We start from the raw sequence: 24,011 nt of genomic DNA on the forward strand, positions 1-24,011 counted from the left end.
CACACATAATGAGCCATTGATACCGAATTCTTTATTTTTATTTTTTAATTCAGCTCTGTGTTCACTTGAGATGATTCATTCTTCCAGTGAGCTCCTTCCAGGAATGATTCCCCACAATCCTCAGAATTTTTCTCTTTCTCTGTACTACTAAAGTTCTTTCTCTGTTATTACAGTCTCTTTTTGGCTGCGATCCTCTTTGATTCCTCCCAAAGGATCCTTTTAAAAAATGAAATGCAAGAGAAAAGCTGCTTATTACTAATATTCACAAAGACAATTGCTCTAGTAATTCTCTTCAAAAAATTTTTAAGATTGGTTGAAGCACAGGTTTTCATCTTTTCAAGCAAGCAGCTTGAGGTCTTATTAATGAGGTCAGAAGTAGAGCAGCTGTTGCTAAAATGTGCTTTTCAGGTTTTCAGACCTTTTCACTGGTTTATATTCGAGCAGTGAATGCATGAGCAAACCAAAGCCTCTGGTGGAGATAAGTCTGAAAACTTAAAACTATTTCTTCAGCCACAGACAGCTTCCCTACTAGTTGAAAAGAGCATTCATAATATTGGCATCCTGTGGATCCACTTCATGTCTGGGTAGAATAGGCCCAGGGTTCTTATAGTGGGTGGACAGTGTCTCCATCTACATGTCAGGTTTTTTCTGTTGCCTGTAGCTGTCTGTGTGGAGATTGTTCTCATCACTCACTTAAAGTGTGTCTTTTTGCAGTGGAGTACCTGTGATTAAATAACAGGCTGATCTGGGACAGCAAGCACTTATCTGGTCTGATTTACAGTGGAGAAGAAAGGGTCAAGGAACCAGACAATTATCATAACCAGATTATCATAACCAGACATCATCTGCTCTCAGTTAGTCCTTGTTTCATGAAGAGAAGCTGCAATGAATGTAACAGAATGAGGTGGGCAATGGATATTTGAACCACTCCAGCTGCAGCTGAATCTTACTTAGCTAGGGGTTTTTTTTCCAGCTAAAATCGTGACCAAGTGTTTCTTACACCTCTCAGGGTACAGGCTCCTTTCTGCCATGCAGTACTTACTGCCAGACTGTTGATGTAGTGACTCAGCGATAACAGGAGCAGTGGGAGAAAAGGTTTCTGTGTGATGGAAACAAGGATGTGAGGGGGTGTGTGCCCGCCAGGCTGTGTGTATGACTGCAACTGGTGTGGTCATGCCAAGCTAGTCAGCTTGAAACCAGCTACGAGCTGGTAAGAACCACCTAAGCGTTGACATGACAGTGGCCCAGGAGTGTGGCTGTGCTATGGCCAGCTCAGGTATGCCCACACAAGGTGTGAACGTGCCTTGGATCACACAGCAGATCAGTGTCTGGGTCAAATGCCTACCTTCTCTCCTGGTTCTCCTTTTGTCTTGCTTTGTTCTTCTAAGAATTCAGAAAATGCCTCCAGTGTATAGTCCCCAGCATAGGCCACCTCCTGAAAAGAATTTTAAGGTTAAGTATTTAACTCTGTACATAAAATTCCATAAATAACAGCAAAATCAGCTGGAGCATTTCAGTTCTTTAGACTGACCAAATTCTAGACTTTTGTGCTCAGTTTAGAAAGCGGGGGCAGAGGCGCAGCAGGTTCCAACGTCATCTGAAACTCAAGTGTAGAGAAGAAGTAGATTACATCCCTGAGAAGAAAAGGATTTGTATAAAAAATATAACTATTATTGTATAGTTTCAGTTGGGATTCTGCCAGCTGCTGACATCAGTGGGGTTCTTTGTGCTTAACAATAAATATTGGCAAGATATTTTGAAGAGGATTCTTTTCAGTGTCCAGCCATGATATTCAAAGTTTTCTAAAGATTTTGATGGAAATTCAAATTCTGAAATAGTTTTGAAATACACAGTCCAAAAGTACCAAGTGTTGCACAGCTTGAAAGAACAGGATGAAATGAGCAGTGACATCAATTTTCTTATCCTTCACCTTGAGTTGGGGATTTACTGAGGACTTTCTCCTGAGGAGGTTTAATGAAAGAAGAAGTTTCAGTTTAGAGCTTTAAAATTCTCTGAGTGGGTCTAGGCACTGTGTTGTGTTTTAAAGATGCCGCCCCACCAAACCTTTGCTCTCTGGAAGTATAAAAGGGTTTTGCACAAGTCTTCTAACAAAAAGTTGTAAAAGCTCATGTACGTGACATTGGGAATTGTCTGCTGTTACCTGAGTGTATTTAGAAATAGGCCTATTATTTAGATGCCTATTATCCTGTGGGTTAAGCTCACTTACTCCCACTGAGACCAATAATCTTGTGTTACTTTACACTAGTCACGTTTTTACCTTACTTGAGTTCAAAGGTCTGTAAACAAAACACCCCCAGTCTTTGGTGAATTCACTAGAAGTGTACACTTCTAGTATACTAAAAGTTTTTTATTCCAAATCAGTAAGGTATTCTCTTGTAATAAAAAGTGTGTCAGCTTTTAAACTACTTTTATATGTTTGCAAGCTTCAGTTGAGAAAAATTACTTTATTTCTCCAGAGGCAATTAATATTCTCAGATGAGTCTTGATTTTTATTGACTCTGATGATGGCTGGAACAACAACTTCTCAGGGCCTGAAGACTTGTAAATCCAGAGAAGAAACTGATTCCTGCACTGGTTACTGAGGATAGGTGTCAACACTTCTCATTAGAGTAATCAGGGGATAAGAGTATATAAATGTTATTTTTCTCACTTAACCCATGGAAACAAATAGAATCATCTTAAATCGATCTGAAAGGCTGCATATTTTTCTCTTAAATTTGGAGTGGATAATGCAGTGGATGAGTTGTTCATCAGCTTCACAGATGGAGCTCAGATGATGCCTGGTCACCTCCCTCCTCAATATAAGTCATCAGATTAATTGTAATTCCTTCAGCTCTGGCTATAACTGTTCCTTGGAAACTTAGTTGGTGCTTTGGAAAACTGGACACATGCTTAAACACCTAGCTGTAGATCTAGGTCTCTAGGCTCATCCAGCTCTATTTAACTCCAGTTAAGTTGAAGTGGTTCCTGATTTAAAAATATTGTCACTCATTGGGTTTTGCATACACTGAAAGGAAGAGAGTGACTTGTCTTTAACTCCATGAAAAGCTAAATCTGTTCTTAAACAAAGGAGTGGCAGTCCATGGAAAGAAAGCAGTTGATAACCTGCAGACCTGGCAGATACTTCTGTTTGGCGGAGGGGGGTATCTGATCTGATCTCATCAGGTGAGAGTGCTTGGAAGGGACTGCACAACAATGTGTTCTGCCTATGGCTGTGCCTTTAACGAGGTGTGAGGGTGTCTGTGGTGAATGCAATAACTGAGTTCTAGGAAACAGCTTTGGTTTGTGTTATGTTAGCCACATTTCCCTTGCTTTATCAGAAGCAGGTTTAGACTTCTTTACATGCATTTTGGTGTGCTTTCTACAGTCTTTTCATAGTTATTTCATCTTTAGAGATCCTACTTCTGTGCTAGTGTTCAATTCATTCTTAGTCCTTAAACAATGGCAAGGATCAGTAGAGATCATTGGAAAGCTCACGTGTTTGTGTTTCTAAATCTAACAAGATACTGAAGGCTAGAAGAGACACTGTGTTATTGTTGGACTCCATATATTTCCTGTTCCTCTTATTCTTCATTCTGAACATACCAGTTTCTCTTCAACTCCAAACCCCTTCTATTGCTCTTTTCTTGGCCAGAATAAGGGAGTAGGGTTTGTAATTTTGGGGCAGTGCCTATACGGTGAAAAATGGGGGAGATACTCAGAGCCTTGACATTTGTATCCTGGGCTTTGATTTTCATTAACTTCTAGAGAAGGATATGTGGAAGAATTCCTAGTGTAAATGCTGGCTGGGCAGGAAATAAATATGTCGAAGTGACTGTGTATTATCAGCTCAGTTGTGTCTCAGACCATTTATGGTCATCTGTAGTGAGAAAAGATGTCTGTGGCCAACTGTGCCATAAGAAAGAAGGGCAGAACACAAGACTGCAGACATGTACAGGACACCTGCATTGCTGGTCAAGTACAAGTCAAAAATCTCTGTATTTGAGGGAACTAGTGTAAAAACATGGTGCACAAGGATGAAATTGAGATTTCAAATACTCTTTCATTTCAGGGTATTTTTAAGTATGAAGCAGTCTCTTAATAGTTAATGGAAGTCTTTATTGGTTTTTTGTGTGTTTGTTTTGGGTTTTTTTGCAAACTGACATTTCTTATGAGCATTTAATGGGTTTCTGCTTTTCTGCATGAAGACTAAACCCGGTGTGAGTGTGCAGGACTGCAGTTCAATTCATTAGAAGATGTGCGTGCACATCTGAGAGGAAAATCTCTCCTTCAAAGATTAAATGAGGACATGGGCCAATGTCTGAGAATTTAATTTAAGTTTAGTACTAAGAAGAAAAATGAATAGCTTAGTAATATCTTAATTATAGCAGTATCTTGATTTTTTTCTTCAGAAATATTTTCTTTTTAATTAGATAATCTACATAGATGGAAAATGAAGCTATTTAGTATTTTTCCTTGCCATCTCTTTTAGCATCATTTTCTGATTATTTTGTAACATAGCTGATTCATATTTGCATAGTGCAAAAATCATTGGTCTTGACAACAAATATTTATTCCCAGTTGAGGCTGTGTAAAATTACTGGCATGAGTGTATAGAAGAAAGTTTTGAGACTTGAGTTTTGTGAAAATGTAGAGGCTATAACAAGAGCAGTACCAGCATTTTAGAGACTATGGTCATACCTACTCTGGAAACAACTAGCATAGGTAGTTCTGTGACAGTAAATCTCCTGTCATGGTTTGAAGTAAAAAGGCACTGCAGTCATCAGGAGGTATCTGTAAATTCACTCAGATTGTTGCTAGAACCCAACAGGAAGATTGGAGGCTGTTAAACAGCAGAATGTGAGGCTGTAATGACTTGTAGTCCAAGTCAGTAAATTATACGTGGGCTCTTGCCACAGCCTCATACACAGAAGGAGACAATAGAAGGTTTTCTCCTCTAATTCAGGTTTTTGACAGCAATGTCTTCTGCTCAAAAACCAGTGCTGAGTAGATGAGGACCAAAGGTTTCTTACTTAAAGGAGTCCTTTCTCACTGTGACACACGTGCACATGCAAACATGCCCGCTCTCCCTTGGTGTGCAGCTGTGTCTCCACACTCTTCTGTGACAGCTTCTCACCTGGTAATCTGATCCAGCAGGGAAGAGTGTGAAGAATGGATATCGAGCTAATCCAACGGACAGGATGTCGTTTGCTGTGACATCTATCTTTGCAATGATTACGTCTTCACGACTGTTGTACTGCTCTCCTAGCTTATCCCAGATTGGCAGCAGTTTTCTGCAGTCATGGGACCAAGGGGCATCTGCAAATTAAAAAACAAAGGTAGGATACAGTCTGACAGGAGAGCATCTGCTGGTGCGATCACTGGGACCTATTTAGCTCTTCAAGTTAACAGGGTTTGGGATTTCAGTTGTGGTCAGTCTCTGCTTGAAACCATTCACCCTTCATGACTTTCAGGTTTTCATGTAGTGATAACTAGTTATTCACTAATGCATTTCTGATAGCAGCGCTGCTTTGGCTCTCTTTAGCCTTTTATGACTATAAATGCAACACCTGGACAACTTTGCTGGAGAAGTGTGCCAGGTAACCAATGCCACCCAGGTAAGTCTTGCATCATTCCTATGATGAAATATTTGTCTGAGGCACAAAATACTTCCTGAAGACTAAAATTAACTGTGTTCATAAAGCAGGCTGTATTTACACTAAAAGGAGGAGTTTGAGGTATGGTGCTGTTTTGACTCTGAGCACTGCAGTGATGCAGGTTAGCAGAAAGGCAAACTGCTGAAAACCCAGAATCCCCTGAAACAGCATAAAACACAGTTGCAGTCCTTCAGTCAGGAGAACAATGCTCATACTCAGTTTATAAAGAATTAAAATTTCTGGGGCACTTTGCTGAGTAGAGTACCTCCCATTTACCAGCCTTTCATTTCCAGAGGACTTGGTTCAATTCCTGCTTAGATCATTCAGCTTGTTCATGACACTGAAATGTAAAAATTACTTGTGTGAGTGAAATGGCTGCAGCCAACAAGGAGGGTGGCAGGAATGTACTGCCTTCGTGAGCCTCTGGAATTTGGGGCAGTACAGCTAGTCATCTCTATTTCTCTTAATGCTGCATGTTTGCTTTACTGAAGTAACCAAGGCACAAACTAATCCGTGCTGGCTGGTACAAGGGTAGGGCAGTGGCTTCTTGCTGGAAAGAGTCATGTAGGAAAGCCACTTCCCTTGCAGACAGAGGAGGATAAAAGGAGCTATGATTTGCTAAACCACAATTCCTCTGGGATTTAATCCTAGAGCATTATAACCAGACCATTTCACTTAATTCTCCCTCTGCCCTTGGAAGACAGCCTGACTCATGCTGTACAACACGCTGTAATGTTCCATTGTACAACATGATGCTCTAGTGTCATGTTGTCTTTCAACACTGAGATTTGATATGGCCCTGACAAATATTTACTGAAGGGATCCAGCACTACTCAACGCAACACTAAGTCAGCAAAGGTATCACAGCGTTACCATAGATATGACACAAATTTTTCTTCAGTGCTTTCCACAAGCAACAAAGATTCATTGAGCTCAGCTTCTCTAAAGTGCAAAAATTAGTTTGGTATATAAGCATGTTAGCTTGGTATATGAGCATGAGCTTTCATTTTTTCCTTCCAATTGATCATGTTAAAGCAGCTTAAAATCTGAATTCAACAATAACACTTACAAAACATAACAAACACAGTCCTGGTCTTATTGAAGACGATACTGTTGAAATTCTTCCCAACAAGCACTTTGACAGGCATCTTGTCCCAGTCTTCTGGAATTTCTTCACTAGAGAGATGTACCTAAGCAGAAACAGAAACATTGCTGTGAAAATGCAGGGACCATTGAAAAACTGTACTCCAGCTCAAGTTAATGTGAGAATGGTGGAACATTACCTCATGTGCACTGTTACTACGTGATAATTATTTTATATCTTTATATCCCAGCCAGCCTCCACGTGGTACTACCTCCTCTCCCTTCAGCGGGAGCTGGGGTCTCACATAGTTATTAGTCAGAATTAATCATCCCTCTCTTGAATACAGACTCTACTATAGTAGAGTCCCTGGTGGGACTGTGCCACTCAAGAGGATCTTGATGGGGATAAGGTGACATTCTGTCTCTTCTGTCTTTCTGCCCCCCTCCAACACTGAAATCAGGATCTACTACTCAAATTTCTTAAATTCTGCCTGCTGTCAGACTGACCATCTTTTCTCCCTGTAAATGAGCCTGAAGAGCACTGAATAAGCAAAACATTTTAATGTATTTTTGACATGAGTGTGATGATGCCTCATTATGACAACAAACGCTGTATTTACCATTGGGAATGATCCCCCTGGGAAAGTTCACTCTGCTAAACTAGCTTAAAACAAATACCAAATCCTACTCCACTCTGAAACTGTCAATTCTCTGTTTACTGGACTTTTCTGTAACCTCAACATTTGTCACAATCATTGTTTGCATCTATCCCAACTAAGGGAATGAAATATCTCTGTTATAGTATTGGGAAGATTGAGACATCAGAAGTTTTTAAACCACTAAAATGCAACAGTTGACATCAACTAAATTATTGAGTCAGAAATTATTCCATCCAGTTTTTACATTGAAGGACTGGAAAACTTTGTAGTCCACCTCAGTTGTTAAATACAGAGGAATGCTCTGTCAACAACTGTAGATGAATGCATTAGGGTGACAGTAGATTAACAGACTGATGATCAGAACAGGACACTGTTCTAACTTAAAAAGGGGTGCCTTGCAAATTTGTTAGTGTTTTAGCTGGCGTAGTAGAGAGGTGTCTTATTAGTAATGGACATACCTTTGCTTTTCCATTGAGGTAGCTCTGGCAAAATTCTCTAAGGTTCTCCACAGTCACCTCGTCTGCAGGCATTTTGTACTTTGCATCACTTGTCAGATTCAGGATTCTCACGGCAGGAACATCAATGTCCCTGATGCGAAAATACTCAAAAATTCGTCCATTCCTTCCTTCATTAGTATCCACCAAAACAAACAGTATCTGATAGTAAAGAGAGAGTCATGCATCTGGTTGATTCTTCCAGGTTTGGATTAGCTATTTTAGAGAAATGGAGCTTGGCAGTGCAGGAGGATCTAACCTTAAATGCAAGGAATTGTGTAGAACAATTTTTGGTCTCAGACCAGAAACCAGCAACTCTATGGACTTTATCATACCTTCATCCTTAGTTGACAACAACTGCTAAAGCAGCCAAAAGTAATAGAGTTTTTCCCTCTGGCCTTTCACAGTGGTTTGCTATCACGTCTTTTAGCAACACTTCTAAATTACTCCTCAGAGTGCTTATTGCTCTTCCTCATAAATCTTAACAGGACAGAAGAGCTGAAACACCTGTAACCATATGTCTTTACCAATATGTGATATTTTAGTACAAGATGACCTTAGTACAATTCTTCAGTGTGTCATGTACTTGGAGCAGGAAAAGCACCAGAGTGATTAACAATGGAAAACTGAAATTCTTGTGAGTATGACTGCCTATAACTGTCCATACACATGCAAACACATGCTGCAAGCAAGGCTATGCACATACCTTACAGTATTCCTCAGATTTTGTAGCTGGTTCCAGCCCTTGGTTCAGGCAATACTCTGAGATCCTCATGGCATTTCCTGGTAGTGCCAGAAATTGCCAGAACCTTGCTAAAACTATCTTTGGTTGGAAGCTGCTCCTGGAAAGTCATATTTGTAAAATCAGAAACAGGTTAATTGGGAGCAGCTGGAATTAGTCTTCCTTTGTGTGAACTTTATATTTTAAAGAATCATGTCCTAGTAAAGTTTATTTTTCAGCTTGTCCTTAACAAATTCAAATAATAGTTACTGAAACTGTTTTTAAGTGGTTTGGTAGACTTAGAAGATGAGCTGACAGCAGTACTTTTACCAGTAATAATGTTGGTGAGTGTTTTTCCATGATCTTTTGGCATTCATATTTGCAGAGCTGGATTCAGCATTACAAACCTGTCCTCTAAATTCCGCAGCAGCAGACTTGTAGTTTTCATAAATCGCACTGAACGTCTCCGAGTTCGTTGGGGTGAACAGCAGGATGTGATTTTCAACAGGGACATCAAAAATCTTCACAGATGTCTGGGAAACAAAAGGCTCAACATCTGTTCCACTCTTTGTAAGCAGAACAGTGAATCAGAGGCTCAGTGTATCACTCAGTTCTGTTATTGCAAATTTTACTTTTTAAGACTCAATTCCCAATCATTTCCACAACCGTTGGATTTTTTTCATTGTTTTAAAGAAGATAGAGTGAGAAGAATCAGCAGCTGCTGATTGGTGTTTTTCTGTTCCAGGGAAAACCTCATAATTATTCATAGATTTTTACAGTCAGAAGGGACTGTGATCTTCTAGCCTGCCCTCCTGTATAACACACGCTGAAGAATGAACGCTGAAAGTAAAAGGCAGTGTTACCCTGGGAGGCCCAGCTGCAGGAGCTAGACCTGGCTGGGCACATCCTTCACTTCTAGGTGGCATCAGCAGCTTATGTCTCCTTCCCTGCACAGAGCTGCCCTTTTTCTCATGCCACCCCATGATCAGAGGAAATGGGGTGTCCCCCAGAAAAGCAGGTATTTCCATGTCTTTCCCTCCCTACCTGCACTAGCAACAATTATTGCTGATTTCTTTTGTCCTTGTCTTGGCCAGAGCACCTGGTGTTTGCATGCTCAGAGTTCATTGTTCAACCAGCCACTCCTCCTCTCCTCTAGGAAACAATGTCTTGCCAGAGGAGAGCATCATTTTGCCTGGGTTAGACCAAAAGCTGTCTGTTGGGTTCTGCTGGTGTTTCTGGATGTGTTTAGGGCTGGCCTTTTCAAACAAACAAACAAAATTCTCAGTCACTAAGGAGCAGAAGAGCTCCCTAGGTCTCTTTCTGCATGGGTTCCTGTCTTTCTCCTGTGGCTTTTGCTAATGCAGAGAAATACATACCTCAATATTATACTCAGTGACCAAATCCAAAGTGAAGGTTTTGATTAGCCTTGTTAGACCCAGTTTGTTCTGCCTGCCATCTTCAAGCACTTCATTATGCACAGGTTTTCCCTGGACAAATAGTGAAGTTTGTGAGGTTGTTGGCCTTATCAACTAAAGCAGCAAAATGACAGTCTTTAAAAGTAAGAGTTTTATGATCCTTAACAACTGAAATTCCATAACTTGTGAAATAAATGTCACAGCTAGATTACAGAATGAGATCATAGCTAAAATTCAAGGTACAGCTGACAGTTTTAATTTGTTCAGTAATCTTAACATACTGAAAAATCTTTTCTACATCTATACACACTATCTGTGACATACACTCTCAGGAAATTCTAGGTCTGACTACTTCCTAGCCTAAATAGTGGTGTTACTCTGTGTAGGTTTGTTTTTACTGTTGGCCACTTCTTATATTGTGGACTGAAAGAAAAGAAGATTCTTGGTTAAAAACAACAGATAGGAAAAGAGGTGAATGTCTGCAAATCTCACTGAACCTGGCAGCACATGTTGATTAAAATGCAGGTTGGCAAGTAAAGCTGTTACATCCAGATCCTTAAGCATAAATTAGAAGCCTGAATATAGGCAGCCAGATTGAAAATATCAGTTGTCCAAAGGTTGCTCATTTTGCCACCCACTTGTCTCTCCTGTCTGTAAATGCATTATTTTTTGTGTTAAGCTGTTTGAATTTCAACTAGGAAATTATTTAACTTGAAAAACTCCCGAACTGCCTTTCCATAGCCCAAAACTGCCACAGCACAGCTAGGCTTTTGTACTCCTACCTTCTTAAACACAACAAGAGTGTTCTTCTGGATGCTGTAGTCAGCACAGACGTCCTCACTGGCTGTCATCCCAAAAGGCATCTCTGGCACATCTCTTGCCACCTCACAGAAAACTTCCACACTGTCATTGTGAAGTTCCTAGTCCAAGAAAGAGTATTTATTAAGACTGTGTCCTGCATCCTGCCAAGACACATGGGAGTGAGAGCTGCAGGAGAGACAGGCCCCTAAAGGCTTGTGATGTAGAGAGGAGAGTATAATTGTGAAGTGGGTATAGTTTGCCATGATTAGCTCCAAGGGGAGTTCTTCACCACAGGGGAGATCATAGAAATGCTGTGACAGGGCCAGTGTGTTCACCTTTCCAGCTAGTGTTGGCTGACATGGGTGAGTAGGGATGGTGTGTGGTCCCCTATGTCCTTCCTGCCCTAATCTCACCTGCCCTGCACTCCCCTTCTGCCAGTGGGGAGGGATGGAGCCACCAGCTGCTCCCCTTCCACAGTGCCTGCACAGCCAGCAGGATGTGATAGATTAGAGAGGAGGGCTCTCTGCTTGCAAGAGGACCTGACTGATGTGTTTGGGGCTTTGACTGAGTGCTCTTCAAGGCAAGGACCTTGACTTCTACATCTGTCAAATAGTCACTGTGCTGTCCACCCTCAAACTAATAGTAAATAAGCATGATGAAAGGCAGCAGCACTTCCAGATTTGATTTAATCAGACAATTATTTCATGCTAGATGAATAGTAATTTATATGCTGAGACCTTCCAACACATCCTGGCACTCACAATTGTGAGCAATCTGTGACTAATAGAAGGCCAAATACAGCTCTTTATTTGCTTGAACACTATTTTGTTGGCTTCCACCCACTAGAATTCTGACATGCCCTAGCTCATGCTCATCGATTGTCATTTCAGCCCCCGAGTGAAATCAGTGTCCTGTCAAACACATCTGCAGGCAATATCTGCCATCAGTGTGGTTCAGGGGACTCTGGCATCACTGTGATAGCAAGGGCTTCTCAATCTGGCCCAGCACAGAAAAACTGCCTTCCTTCCTAAATGCCTGTGAGCAGATTGCTGCAAAGAAAAATTCTGGGCACTCTGAGCGCTTTCACAGTTTGTCCTATTATGCTGGGTGTGTTCACCAGCTTTTTTACTATGGGGTATTTTGCTAATGAATCCTGTTTTCCATATCCATTAAACTTGGACTATCTACTATAGCCAGCACATTTGGGACATTATCAGTTCAGGTATGAGTCCAGACACTGTGCTTTCAACTGGGCAGAGAGATACCAGAATAAAAGTCTCTTTAGATAGAGAAAATCCTTGACTGAATGTTTCAGATATTAAAAATTGAAAAAACAGGAAAAAACTATTCCTGTTTTACTGACTTCTGACAGCATGCCTATTGACTATTGTTCACAAGCATTCAGCTCCAAACTCTAACAATCTTATTCTGCTCTGGGAACTGGCAGAATTTGCTTGAGAAAGGACTACATGTGTTGGATTATGTACAGTGGTAGTAGTTTATGACTTCCTATCCATGAAGATTTGGCAGCTGACAGGAGCTGAAAACCACAGTTAGCATGATATTCATAGAACTGTGCTCTGACCCCTGATTTTCACTGAAGTTGTTTAAATCATCAGCTGGAAAGATGAAGAAAAAGCATTTCGGTATATTAGATAATATCTACCGCCTTTTTTTTTTTTAATGGACTTTAGCAGTAAGGGAACATTCCTTCACCAGAACAACCTCTAACTAATCATGTCTATGATTTTACACCGTGTTTGAACAGAAATGCAGTGATAGGTAGCAACTCTGGGCAGCAATTACAACTTTTTGCATTTGCAGACTCCAGTAGCAGTGTAACTCACACCAGCAGTGGGTTAAGTCTCTGTGAACCAAAGAATGAAGTTCAATAGTTCTGCCCTCTTCCCACCACCCACCAAATATGGGATGGTTTGGCAGAAGCCCTTTCTCTGAGGATACAGGAAAGACTGCTGTGACCAGCCAGGGCTGTGCAAACACTGCTATAGCATCATGCTCTCAGAATCTGTTCTCAGGGTCTCTGTGCCTGGGTACTGATTAAGGAAATGTGTTGTGGTGTGAGGTTTTCTTATCTCTGCTTGGGATGCTTGTCTAGAAGTGTGAAAGAGTAGATAGAAACAATTAATTTTTTTTTAAAATGTCTAGAAAACTGAGGGCCTGAGTTTTTCAGGTGAATTCTAGGTCTTTTGGATGTGTGGGATTTGGTGGTGAGAGCAAGCAGGATATCCCAAAGTTGGAACAGAAACCAGCCTTTTAAGCTTTCCAGTGAATTACCCTAAAGAAGCCGATCACTGCCAAATCATCAGCTTTTATGAGGGCTTCAGCCTGAGCAGTAGAGTTGATTAAAACAGTGCTGGGTCCTGTTCTTCTTTTCACCCATGTAATAAAGGCTGAGGCTTGTCTGACTCCTGTGGAAGGAAAAGAAAGTTAAAATGACCACCAAAATGAACAACAGAAATTTCTGTGCAATCAGGATAGAGACAGTGTAGGTATGGGGGGTTACTGAATACAAATGGACTTGGACTCCTTAAGACTGAGGTCAAAGCTGATTCAGAGTGGGCTTGGGACATCTAAATTCAACCCCAGGGTCTAGTCATCATTTAAACTATTGCTGACTCTGGAAGATCAATGGTGGATCAGTACTGTGTTTTCTGGGACCCCTGCAAATAGTTGCAAATCCAGTTAAATTCTTAATCACATATGGAGAATAGAGATGAGGAAATTCAGACAAGTAGAAAACCTGTCCTGCAAGATTTCATATGTCCCAAAATCACAGTAAGCTACAAAGCACTATCGACCTGAGGCTTAATCCAAAATTACTTCAAACCAATTGCAGATTTTATTGAACTGTTTGTTCAATTAAATTAGGTGTCAAAACTGTTCCTCTGGTGCTGCAGGAGGGATCTGATAGGCACAGAGACATGTTAAAATTCCTCTGTGGAGCTGTAGCATCACTTCAGTTTAGACACAAGAAAAAAAGCAAGTGTTGAAGTTGTTCTTTAATTCTGGATTGTTCCATCTCGTCTGTTTCTTTGGTAAATTCTCTTCAAGATTTCAGGAGTTTTAGAATCTTGGGTATCTTTAAAAAATACGTTTTCAAGCTATCATCTTTACAGAGGAATTGAAGCAACAGATTGAGGCTCAGGTGATTAAAATCTCAGCTGTAAAGTAGCCCTTTTATCTCTGTCTGTTGTGACAGACAGCCTTGTTGGACCAGAGCAAGAGTCCAGCAAAGGGTTAATGAAAATCATACATGAGAAAGAAAAAGCCTGTATGCTGTGAAGTGCTAGAGTCAAGATGTACAGAACAAGTGGATTATCAAAGATGGAAGTCCTGGTACTGGACTTAGCAGTATGACAAGATCAAAATAGAGTCAGACCATTTTACTGTCCTCAATTTTACAGCAGGCAATACTGCAACTGGTTTAAAATACAGTTTTCTTAAGGTTAAGCAGGCAGACATCTGCTCTGGAGTGTACAGGCTGCAGAGCAAAGCACAGAGCAATATCTAGTGGTCATATAGTGCTTGACTTCTGCTGTCTAAACCCAGCATTGAGATTTTGCAGCTAAGGGGCTACGGCCCCTTAGCATATTTTCCATGTGGTTAATTTTCTATTTGGTTGCTTTAAACAGCCTATGTAGCTTGTTTCTGGCCTGGCAGTTGTAAGTGACGATTTTACAAAGCCTAGAATTTGGCTTTCATGTTCTGTCCATTGCCAGGGCAGCAATTCAAAAATTCCATCTTCCATAAAAGGTTTGAATTAATTTATTGATTTAAGCAAACTCTGCAGGGTTTTTTGTGGTATGAAGCATGCACAAAGTTCTACATGCGGAGTCACTGGGTGGTCACTGCACATTTCCAGTTGTCAATGCTTGGTGGTTTAAGAGTCATACATGGTAGGTGAGGTTTTACTCATTGTTGCACATAAGCATTCACCAGTTAACAAAATGTAATTTAAGTCATTATCTGGTGGCACATGTACTCTGAACAGTTGGTGTACAAAACACAGAGCAGAAGACAATTTCCTAATTCTTGCATCTTGCTGGGAAGTGTGCCTGAAAGAGCAGCTCTGCTGAACGGTGGCTCCGTGTGCGTTGTTAAGATACTCTGTACTCGCTGGTTCACATGAGAAAATGTGTCAGGTTTACCAGCTTAAAAGAGGTTTTCTTCTCAATGCTATAGATTTAATCGGAGGCTGAAGGCAGGGGCTTTTGCTTTCAGATATCAACACCTCTAATAAAAGTTCAGTATGGCACATCACGCTTTCAGTGGCATTTGTGCAGAAGCTGCTGTTTGCACAAGTCTAGGTGGTGGGAACTTGGTAAGAAATTCAATAGCAAGGAGGAGCAAGTTACTAAAAATACTGAAGATCAGCTTTCAGCAGCAGCCACAGGGGGCTCAGCAGTTAAAGATATCTCAGCACTTGGTTGTGTACAGACTCAGGAGGCAAACTTTAGGTTCCTTTCTTTTGTTAGTTGTATTAAACTTGTGATTCACCTGTATGTGCTCAGAGTACACTAAGAAATTCTTGCCCAAGTCATGCAATTTTTATCATCTCTGTAAAAGTTCATCATTTTAGGAAAAAGCCCAAACTTTCTTGCATATACCGTAAGTGAACAAAAATCTCTAATAAGGCCTGGATTGCTGGGATTGCTCAAGTCTGTCCTTGTCTTTGCTTAACAACTTTCTCCAAAAGACTTCAAGTTATTCCACGTTTTTTCTGAGCCACGTATGAGCTCCCTCTGATGGCTAAATTGCAAAATTATTTTCCTTAGCTTAGGAAGCATACCTGTATATCAGGGAACCTAGTGAATTCACAATTCATTGATAGATGCACAGTGTTGCTCCAGCCTGCTCCTGTAGGCACACTACCCATGGGAATTGTAGTGGACCAGAGGGGTAAATGGAGCAGTTTGGGACCAAATTCTTGTTTGGCATAGCTCATTAATGTTTATTGTAGTATATGGGAGTAAGTTGTCTTGTTGAGGTGATTCTCTGTTCAGTGTAATAACAGCAGCAATTAATTTGGCTGTGTGAACATAACACAGAGAAGCATAGTCACTTATGCACTTGGAAGATGAATTCAGATTCAAGTTCTTGTACTGGTACAAAGGTAATTGTAAAACCCAGTTTGCTACCTTCCGTATTCTTATCTGAACATCTATGTTTTTCTTCTCAACAGCATAATAGAGAGGTACATCCTGTCATTACATATCATTATCTTATCAGTGTATAAGACAGTTTACCTTTGCAGTCTATTGGATCTTCCCTGCTGCCATTCACAAAAAGTTTCACAGTAGGAAATGCTTGAATATTAAATTCTTTTCTCAAATCAGGTTGGTGTGTCACATCAATTTTGCCAAACTGGATTCTTGGAACTTCTTTTTTAAGTTGTCGTGCAGCCTCAGCAAATTCTTCAGAGAAATTCTGAGATGACTGAGATAAAGAAACATCTGGAAAAGGCCAATCAAAAGCAAGTGGGTTACATAAGCCACAGGGTGAAGCTTTCTAGTGGAGGTTGTTGTGTCAAGTAGTAGCTGGAGGAGTTGAATAATGCAGAAATACAACTCAGAAATAAATCAGAGATTATATTTACTTCTTTATATTAATGCTGGTTGTTCACTACTCTGCATGTCCTTTGACCAGCCGTGGTGAACAACTACTAACATTTCAGTAGTCTTCTGTTGGGAAGATATGACAAGGAATTAAGAAGTAATTTGACTGACTGTGCTGGGTATGAGTTAAAGGGAGGTCAAAGATAGAGTTAGATATCACTCACATTAACACTCTTTGATAAGATCCTATTTTTGTAAGCACTTCATGAGGCAAACCTTTGTAATGCAGAAATTAGTTTTCCAGATAAGATAGGAGGAGAGAAACAGAGGAACAAAGTCTTTTAGAGACTGGCAATGTATTTCTGCCTGCTGTGCTGTGTGCCAGTCCTTCTCTAGCTCACGTGGCAGCTCTGTGTTTGGGGGAAGGAGAAGGGCCATCCTGGTCTGGGATCTGGAGCTGTAAGTTATATAAATATGAAAAAAGGGGAAGAGAAGGAAACAAGTCACATATCTGTATTTAAAGTTAAGTAAGAGGTGAAGGCCTGAAGCTTTACAGTTTTGCAACTTCAGTTGAAAAAAAAAATAATTTTTATTAAAATTGAGATACCCCGTCTTGTTAAAATTTTTTTATTATAAAGAGCAAAACTTTTTTCTTTAGATTCTGCACAGCAAATGTTTAGCTTCTTCAGTGTGCTTTGCGAACAGATGAAAAACATCCAGTTAATCTTGATTTCGTACATTTGTGTTTACTCTTTTGTGCCTATATGAGTGTGTTTGTGTACACACACGATCAGACACATACTTGCACAAACGCACACACAGATGCACAAAAGCATAAATCTAACAAAGCATCTTTTATTCTTTCACAAAACTACAGATGCACTTCCCTACAGACTACCTGTTGAAAACATTGCCCAGTGTAGTTATAACCAAAAAGTAAATGGACTGGAACAGCTGCTCACATGCCAAAGCTTGTTAGTAGGACAAAACTTAATGTCTGTTCGGGGGACACTCAGACACTGTGGTGATGAAAAGAAGGTGCTTCTCTAAAGTAAATGAGCCTTAAGACAACAGTCCAAAACAAACTATGTTCTAATTGCCTGTAAAATTATTGTTTCATCAAATAAATTTATGATTTGTCAAAGAAATTTCATCCTAACCTTAACTTCCTTTTTCCAATTTATAAAAATGGTCTTATGAACCTTTTCCCCAAAAAGATTGTAATGCGCTATGTCCTGGGACATTTTGCTATGGAGTTTAAATGTGCTGATAAACAGTGATTGCAGGTGGTAGGGCTAGCCCAGAACACCTACTGGGCTTTCCAGGAGGAAGGGTGTCCGGGTCTGGACAGAGTACAGCTGGAATTAGGATCAGGAAACCACAGAGAAAGTCAGGATCCAGCACCTTCTAGCTAATTCCAAGCCAATGTTTTACACCAGAGGCAATTTCAGTATAGCGATTTTTTCCTAATAGCCTAATGTTGCACAGCTTCTTTTACCACAGATGGGAACTTGGAAACTTAAGTGCTTTTTGCACAGTGAAATGAGAAGGGGTAGAAGAAATTGTTGTTGAGGTCCAGACACAGAAGCTGAAGCTTCACAAATATACAGGAAATATTAAGCTTTATGCACGTGAGACATTGATGTAAATTGTCAGGGGGGTTTTCAGATCCATTTTTCTCTGAAATATTTCAGTTCCAAACAGATATTTTAAGAATGATCTCCTATCATTGAATGACTTGAGTAGTCAGAGTTGAAGGTAACTAGTAATGCAAGTAGCATGTTTAGATAATGAGAGTTGGTAGAGTTAGCAGCTCTAGGCTGGAGCTGGGAAAAGTGCATGACTCCATCATGTAAAAAGTAATCACTGCAGTCAGAGACCAGGAGAAATTCAAGTACCATTAACCTGAAAACTGCGAGACAGAAGTTCAGTGAGTGAACAGGCTTCTTCATCAGACAGATAAAAACTGTTTCCTTGGCTACCCAGAAACCACGTGGAAACATCCATCGTGCACCTTTCCCCTGCTTTCCTGAGTGATTAAACTCCTCTTCAGCTTTCCATCAATTCCTTTTCATTCCACTCATTCTCTGTTTGCCTCCCAGGTGCTTTATTTTTCAAGTCGCTTGAGTGTTGCAGCAAATCATCACTCCTTTTCTTTGGAGCCTTTTCTTGAGTTTTGTTTCGCTTCCTCTGGTTTAGATTTTTACTGACACCGATCACGTCAGGCATTGGGATGAGGAAGCAGCTGCTGAGGTTAACGTGGCATCACAGGCTGCAAACTTAAGGAGAGCTGAACATCAGCAGAGTACAAGAACAGACACAGATGAGAGGCAACAGAGTTGGTGACAAGGTCACCGGGGAAGGCATTCGTGGGTGGTAGGACACCCGTGTAAACCAGGGTGCTGTGCCACAGCTGCCAGAAGGTAGAGGCCCTTCAAAGGCCATCAGCTCAGGAACAGCATTGTATCACAGTGGGAGAGTGTCTTCATTATCTGTAGTTTTAGCTGTGTTGTAAATAAAAACAAGGATAAATTAAGGGTTGGAAAATTAAAAGTGGTAAGAGAACCAGAAACCTTGTATTTTGAGAGACTCTTCCTCTTGAGTACATCAATAACCTGAGTAAGCTGCTGGTTTTTTTTCATAGTGCAGTTTACTGAGCTAAAATATATTGAACTGTGGATTGAAATTTTTGCTGATACATGGATGTGTTTAATGACCATAAAGCATTCTTGAAGTCAGTATACATGGAAGCACGATGAGTTCCTTTTCCTTTAGCTAATTGCTGATGGCCTCCAATCTTAATCTGCTGTCTGTTTTCATGGTTTAGGGGTTGCTGCAGTCATTGTGATTGTGCCTGTTGTCATGCTGGATACTGATTTCCTACCTGTTAGCTTCTGACATGGTCACAAAATCATTTTAGCAGTCCCATTTTTCGTCTTCCCTGTAGGCTGCTTTTTACTGTTGTGTTACAGATATATAATTTTCTCTGTAGAAGACTCTTGAGATGAAGAATAGATGCATGTTTAACAGATCAGAGTGGAAGGGTGTTAATCTTGCTGCAGTTGCAAACTTTCTTGTATGACCTTGAATTCTCCCATTTTGTTCTACAGTTAGATAAAGCCATGGTCTGTGCTGACCTCTACTTTTTAACTGATGTTTGCAGTTCATTTGAGATCTTTTGCTATGCAAACATCAAGGATTATTTTAAGTTTGGATCCTTATTCAAAGGAGGACACCTACATGAGGAACCCATGGTAGTCAGTAAGTTTGCAGCAGGCAACTAGAACATCATCTAGTGACTCTTTTACCTGTCCACACGTGTGTTTCCACTGTCCTGGGCATTTTTATATGCATAGTTTGCAAACAATTAAAGTGATTCTTTTCAGAAGATTTACTCCTTAAAGACTGACACAGATTTCTGAGGAAGTCAGAATGAGGCATGAAGTGGAATGAGGTATCCACATTCCACTGTCTTTCACACTGCACTATGTTCCTGTGGGAAGCTTAGTTGTAAGAAATAACTATTCTGTGTGGGTTTGAAGTGTTTGCATTCACCTCCTGTGGTGAGAAGACCACACCTGAATGCTGAAGTCATTTCATATCATCACAGGAGTGAGTATGCTTTGTATATTGGCTTTATAAGTGAGATGATCATCTGAGCTGTATAATTGATTTAAGATCAGTCATGCCCCACCCTGCCTTCTAGAAATCTCCCTTTTTATGAACTAGTATATACATACACAGGCAGCAATTTCTTGGTGCTTTTTTTAAATAACATCACCTTCAGCCTTTTTGTCTTTAAAAGGAGATATTTATCTTTAAGAGTAACCCTTATCTTGCCTATTAAATGTCATTATCTCAGCATAATGGTCAGTCATAGGTTGCAGGAATCCTATGGGTGACCCGGTGCCTCACTGGATGTACAACTGTTCTGTTAGAAAAGGTAAACATCACTTTTTCATAAATGAGAGTGGGCTTAGTACACAAAGCAGCTGGATGAGGTCTGCACCATTTGTGTGCTTGTCCTTAGGTTAACCACATGTTTATCCAGGAACTGACAATTTTTCACTGGAAAGGACAGGAGCAGGCATTCTCAGAGATCTGTGGAATCAAGCATTCAGTGGGAGCTGTGCCTTTTCCTGAATTCTTCTGATAGGTGGGAGGAAGTGGTGTTAACATGTGCTCTGAAAGCAGTGCTTCTAGCGTTTGTGTTTATGAGTGTGTAAAGTTTATTCTCCCTCTGATAAGCCTATTTGTTACAGTGCTTGGGATCTTTTTTGTGTTTGTTTGTTTCTGCAGTAAAAGCCAACACAGGGACTCCTATTTAGCCAATGTATAATGTAAACAGTGAAATTCTCCCATGGAGGCATCACTGATCTACCTTCTGCTGGTGACAAGTGCCCTGTACTCCCTGTGCCAAAAGGCATTTGTATGAAATTTGGGTCAGTTTAACGTGGATTAGGAGATGCCACAGCAGAAGAACCACTTTCAACTGAGCACTGAGATTACGTGCTCCTGGCACAGGCAGGGCACATAACTCAGCTGGGCAGGCAGCAGGGCTTGCACATTCCTGTGTGATGCTTGTATGGTTTTCAGACATGTCTTGTTCCACAGCACAGCTGGGATGAGGGCAGAAGAGTGCTGGGTTTCTGGATCAATACTTGGTGTTCACGCTGGGTACATGCCCTGTGCACTTTGCCCAGCTCCAGAGGGTACCCGTACACTGCTTGGCACAAAGTCAGAGTGTATTTATAGTAAATCTTGCCTGAAGGAAGGCAGACCTGGGACGCTGTGAGGGTAGAACTGACGGGCTTTAGGAGGATTTGGGGGTCGCTGGGCAGAAGACATCAAAACAGGCCTCACCTGATAAATATTGTGGGACTGGTAAGTAAATAATCTTATGCCACAGGGAAAGCATTGGGGTTTTCTCATAATCGACAGGTCTAAGAGAGAGTGTTGAACCAAAGTTTGGAGCTCAAACTTTTCCCTGTGTTGGAACAGCACTAGAAAAAATCCCACCTTCTGGGAAGCCTGGGATTCCTTCCCATTCTCTGACTGTCTCTGTGATTGAGAGTGAGTCAAGAAAAGAAAGATCTCAGGTCTTGCATTCATTCTGGATTTCTGAAGCTAGTTCCTGACAGCCCCACAGATTTCCTGTGTGATCTGGGCAATATTGCCTTTTCTCACATTATCTAAGTTTCCTGAATAGTTCACACAGATTGTTTATTCAGATAGCCTGTTTTAGGGAATAGGACATAAAATATTAGGGCTTTATGGCTTCTCTGTGCAGGTGCACATGTGTGTCTCATCTTTAGTCTCTTTGTGTTGTGGCAATGAAATTATTACAGCAAATGAATCATCTTGTTCAGTGCTGTGGAGTCAGGTTTCCAACATCCTGGGGCATTGCCTCACTGCAGGAGAGTTTTTCACTCCCCAGAGGCTGTTTACTGGCATGTCTCCAAAGGGAGCCAGAGAGGATGAGGCCAGTGATTTCCAGGTAATGTATCTGGGCTGTGGAGCTCATCACTCTCGTGACTGATTTCATAATTCTTTACAGGGATTGCAGATGCCTTTATGTTTTGTGGGGGAAAGGCAATTCATGAGTTTTCGATAAGCCCTTCAGATATCTTGGCTTTTAGTCCAAACCAGAAAGGCATGAGGATCACTGGAGCAAGGTGTGGTTGTGGAGCAGCGTTTCACCTCTGATGTTTTTTGGAAGATGCAGTGGGGAATGGAATGGGGAATGTGTTTGTCCTTCCCTTCTGAAGAAGCCAGTCGTGAGAGTGATGGGATATTGGAGAGGTCCAAGACCTCTGAAGTAGGGAGAAGAAAGCCTGATTTGGATCTCCCCATCCTTTAGTGCCCAAGTCCTGGGCTACTGTATTCAGAACAATTCTTTCTTCAGCTTCTGTCCCTCTATGAGTCTCTTCACATGTCTGCTTTCCATTCGTATTAGGTTGCAATCCTGAAGTGTGTTGCAATATCTCCTTGTTGATAATCTGTGCCAGTACTAAGAAGGTTTGGCTACAGACTCTTCTCTGACCTGGACATTTAGATTCTGTACATAAAATCGGCTCTTACCAAGCTAAGATTAGAGAATTACTAAGGTTTTTCTGATAAATTATTTTTTCACCAAAATGATGCATCTTCAGAGAGATAAAACAGTTCACAACTGTAGCGTGAATTTGGCAAATAGCTTTAGAACATCCATAATTAGTAAATAAAATCTTCCTAAATTTCAACACTTTCAAGAGTGTTTAAAAGTTTTAAACATTATGTTTTAAGTAATTTTCTAATGTGATTATTCTGAAAGCTTAAAAATATTTAAAGTTTTATAACACTGTTTTAGGATTAGTGAATCTTTGGTATGATCCAAATATATGTTTAGTTTCAGTGTATTTTAGGTTTTGTTTTTGGAAAAATACAAGTGTTTTCATTTCAGACTGACCTAGACTACATCCAGAATACACCTTTTGGCTTTTGCTTTTGTGATGTACCTGATGGCCAGACCCTATAACAAAGTTAGTTACTCAAAAGCCCCCACTACTTTTCTCCCTGTGAGGAATGAACATGAACCTAATAGAAGGATCACAAACCTACTTCCACCTGATCAAGTGCTAATTTCAGGGAAATAGGCCATATTACAAACACCAAAATGCTGTAAAAGGATGTTCCTTGAAGCCCAAGCACTCCCAGAGGAGTTGCCATCCAAAAAAACCTCATTCAAAGTGCTGATGAAAATGTAAGAGGGAGAAAAGCGTTGCTGATTATTTTTTGTTTGGTTTTATTTTTTTTCCTAATGTTTCACCATGTGCTGTGAGACACATACTTGCAAAATTAGGCAGTGGAAGTGAAGAATGCAAACTCAGCACTGTCTTATGTAGCAGACTGGTATTTAACCACCCCAAAAGGATTAAATTACTGCAGTTATGATCAGAAATAGATACATGGAGAAAAACAAAACAAACAAGGACTTCTGGGGGACAAAGCAATGGTAAAACAAGAGTACTTGAGTGCCCCAGCATCAGTCATGCTCTGCAGAGCCACCAGGGTAAGAGACAGTGCAAATTGATACTCACAGAACTTCACCAGGAGGTACTTGGTTTCCTTCAATGCTCTGTCAAAGTTGCTCTTTTTCAGCAAAAGGACATTGTTCTCCTTTTTTATTTTGGGGAGCTTGTCTTTCTTTAGCTTTGCTTCATTTGGGCTTATGGAGTCTGCTGCCAGGAAGCCTGTAAGAAATAGCAATAGGAGAGGGAAAAGCAGATGTGTCTTCATCGTGTCCTGCCTTTATCCAGATACTGAGAAAGAAAGAAACAAAGGAGCACTAAGCAGCAGGTTTTGCTGCTCATGTGGCTGTGGCTGTATCAGCCAAACCAAGAGGTTGATAAGGTTGATAGAGGAGTCTACCACCAGTGGAGCCAACTGCCCCTTTCCACAACAAGGTTAAGACAGTTACCTACTTCTCGATCTTGAGCAATGTTTGGGGGGAAAAAGTATCCGTGGGAAAGTTGGGTTTAGTGTTTCTGTAACAAAACCCTGGGGAGAGGGTGAGAGAGAGCACAGGAGGAAATGCTTGCAGCCAGTGCACTTCTGTAATTAGAC

At 40.7% G+C, this 24,011-nt stretch overlaps 2 protein-coding genes across 4 annotated transcripts in view; one reads left to right on the top strand and one right to left on the bottom strand.

Moving 5' to 3' along the window:
- The window catches only part of LOC113990682 (acyl-coenzyme A synthetase ACSM3, mitochondrial-like), an 86,464-nt gene that overhangs the window by 51,107 nt on the left and 11,346 nt on the right, over window positions 1–24,011 (top strand). For 2 of the 3 annotated variants that reach the window (XM_027726306.2, XM_027726307.2), the window contains exon 1: window positions 21,225–21,290. The exons of the other annotated variant lie outside the window; for it this stretch is intronic. The gene's annotated coding sequence lies outside the window, so the exon portion shown is untranslated. Of the gene's footprint in view, window positions 1–21,224; window positions 21,291–24,011 lie in introns of those variants that run through there. 3 annotated transcript variants of the gene reach the window in all.
- PDILT (protein disulfide isomerase like, testis expressed) lies at window positions 117–23,684 on the bottom strand. Its single transcript, XM_027726316.2, has 11 exons — window positions 23,486–23,684; window positions 16,098–16,304; window positions 13,126–13,259; window positions 10,812–10,949; window positions 9,991–10,101; window positions 9,022–9,180; window positions 7,858–8,055; window positions 6,727–6,847; window positions 5,138–5,319; window positions 1,346–1,435; window positions 117–216 (listed from the first exon to the last, which is right to left on the bottom strand). Exons 1-11 carry the CDS (start codon window positions 23,682–23,684, stop codon window positions 148–150), a joined length of 1,608 nt encoding a protein of 535 aa, XP_027582117.1. The 3' UTR covers window positions 117–147.

This window comes from Pipra filicauda, unplaced genomic scaffold (assembly GCF_003945595.2).
Source record: "Pipra filicauda isolate LSUMZ 115617 unplaced genomic scaffold, ASM394559v2 scaffold127_size2900866_pilon, whole genome shotgun sequence".
Lineage (NCBI taxonomy): Eukaryota > Metazoa > Chordata > Aves > Passeriformes > Pipridae > Pipra > Pipra filicauda.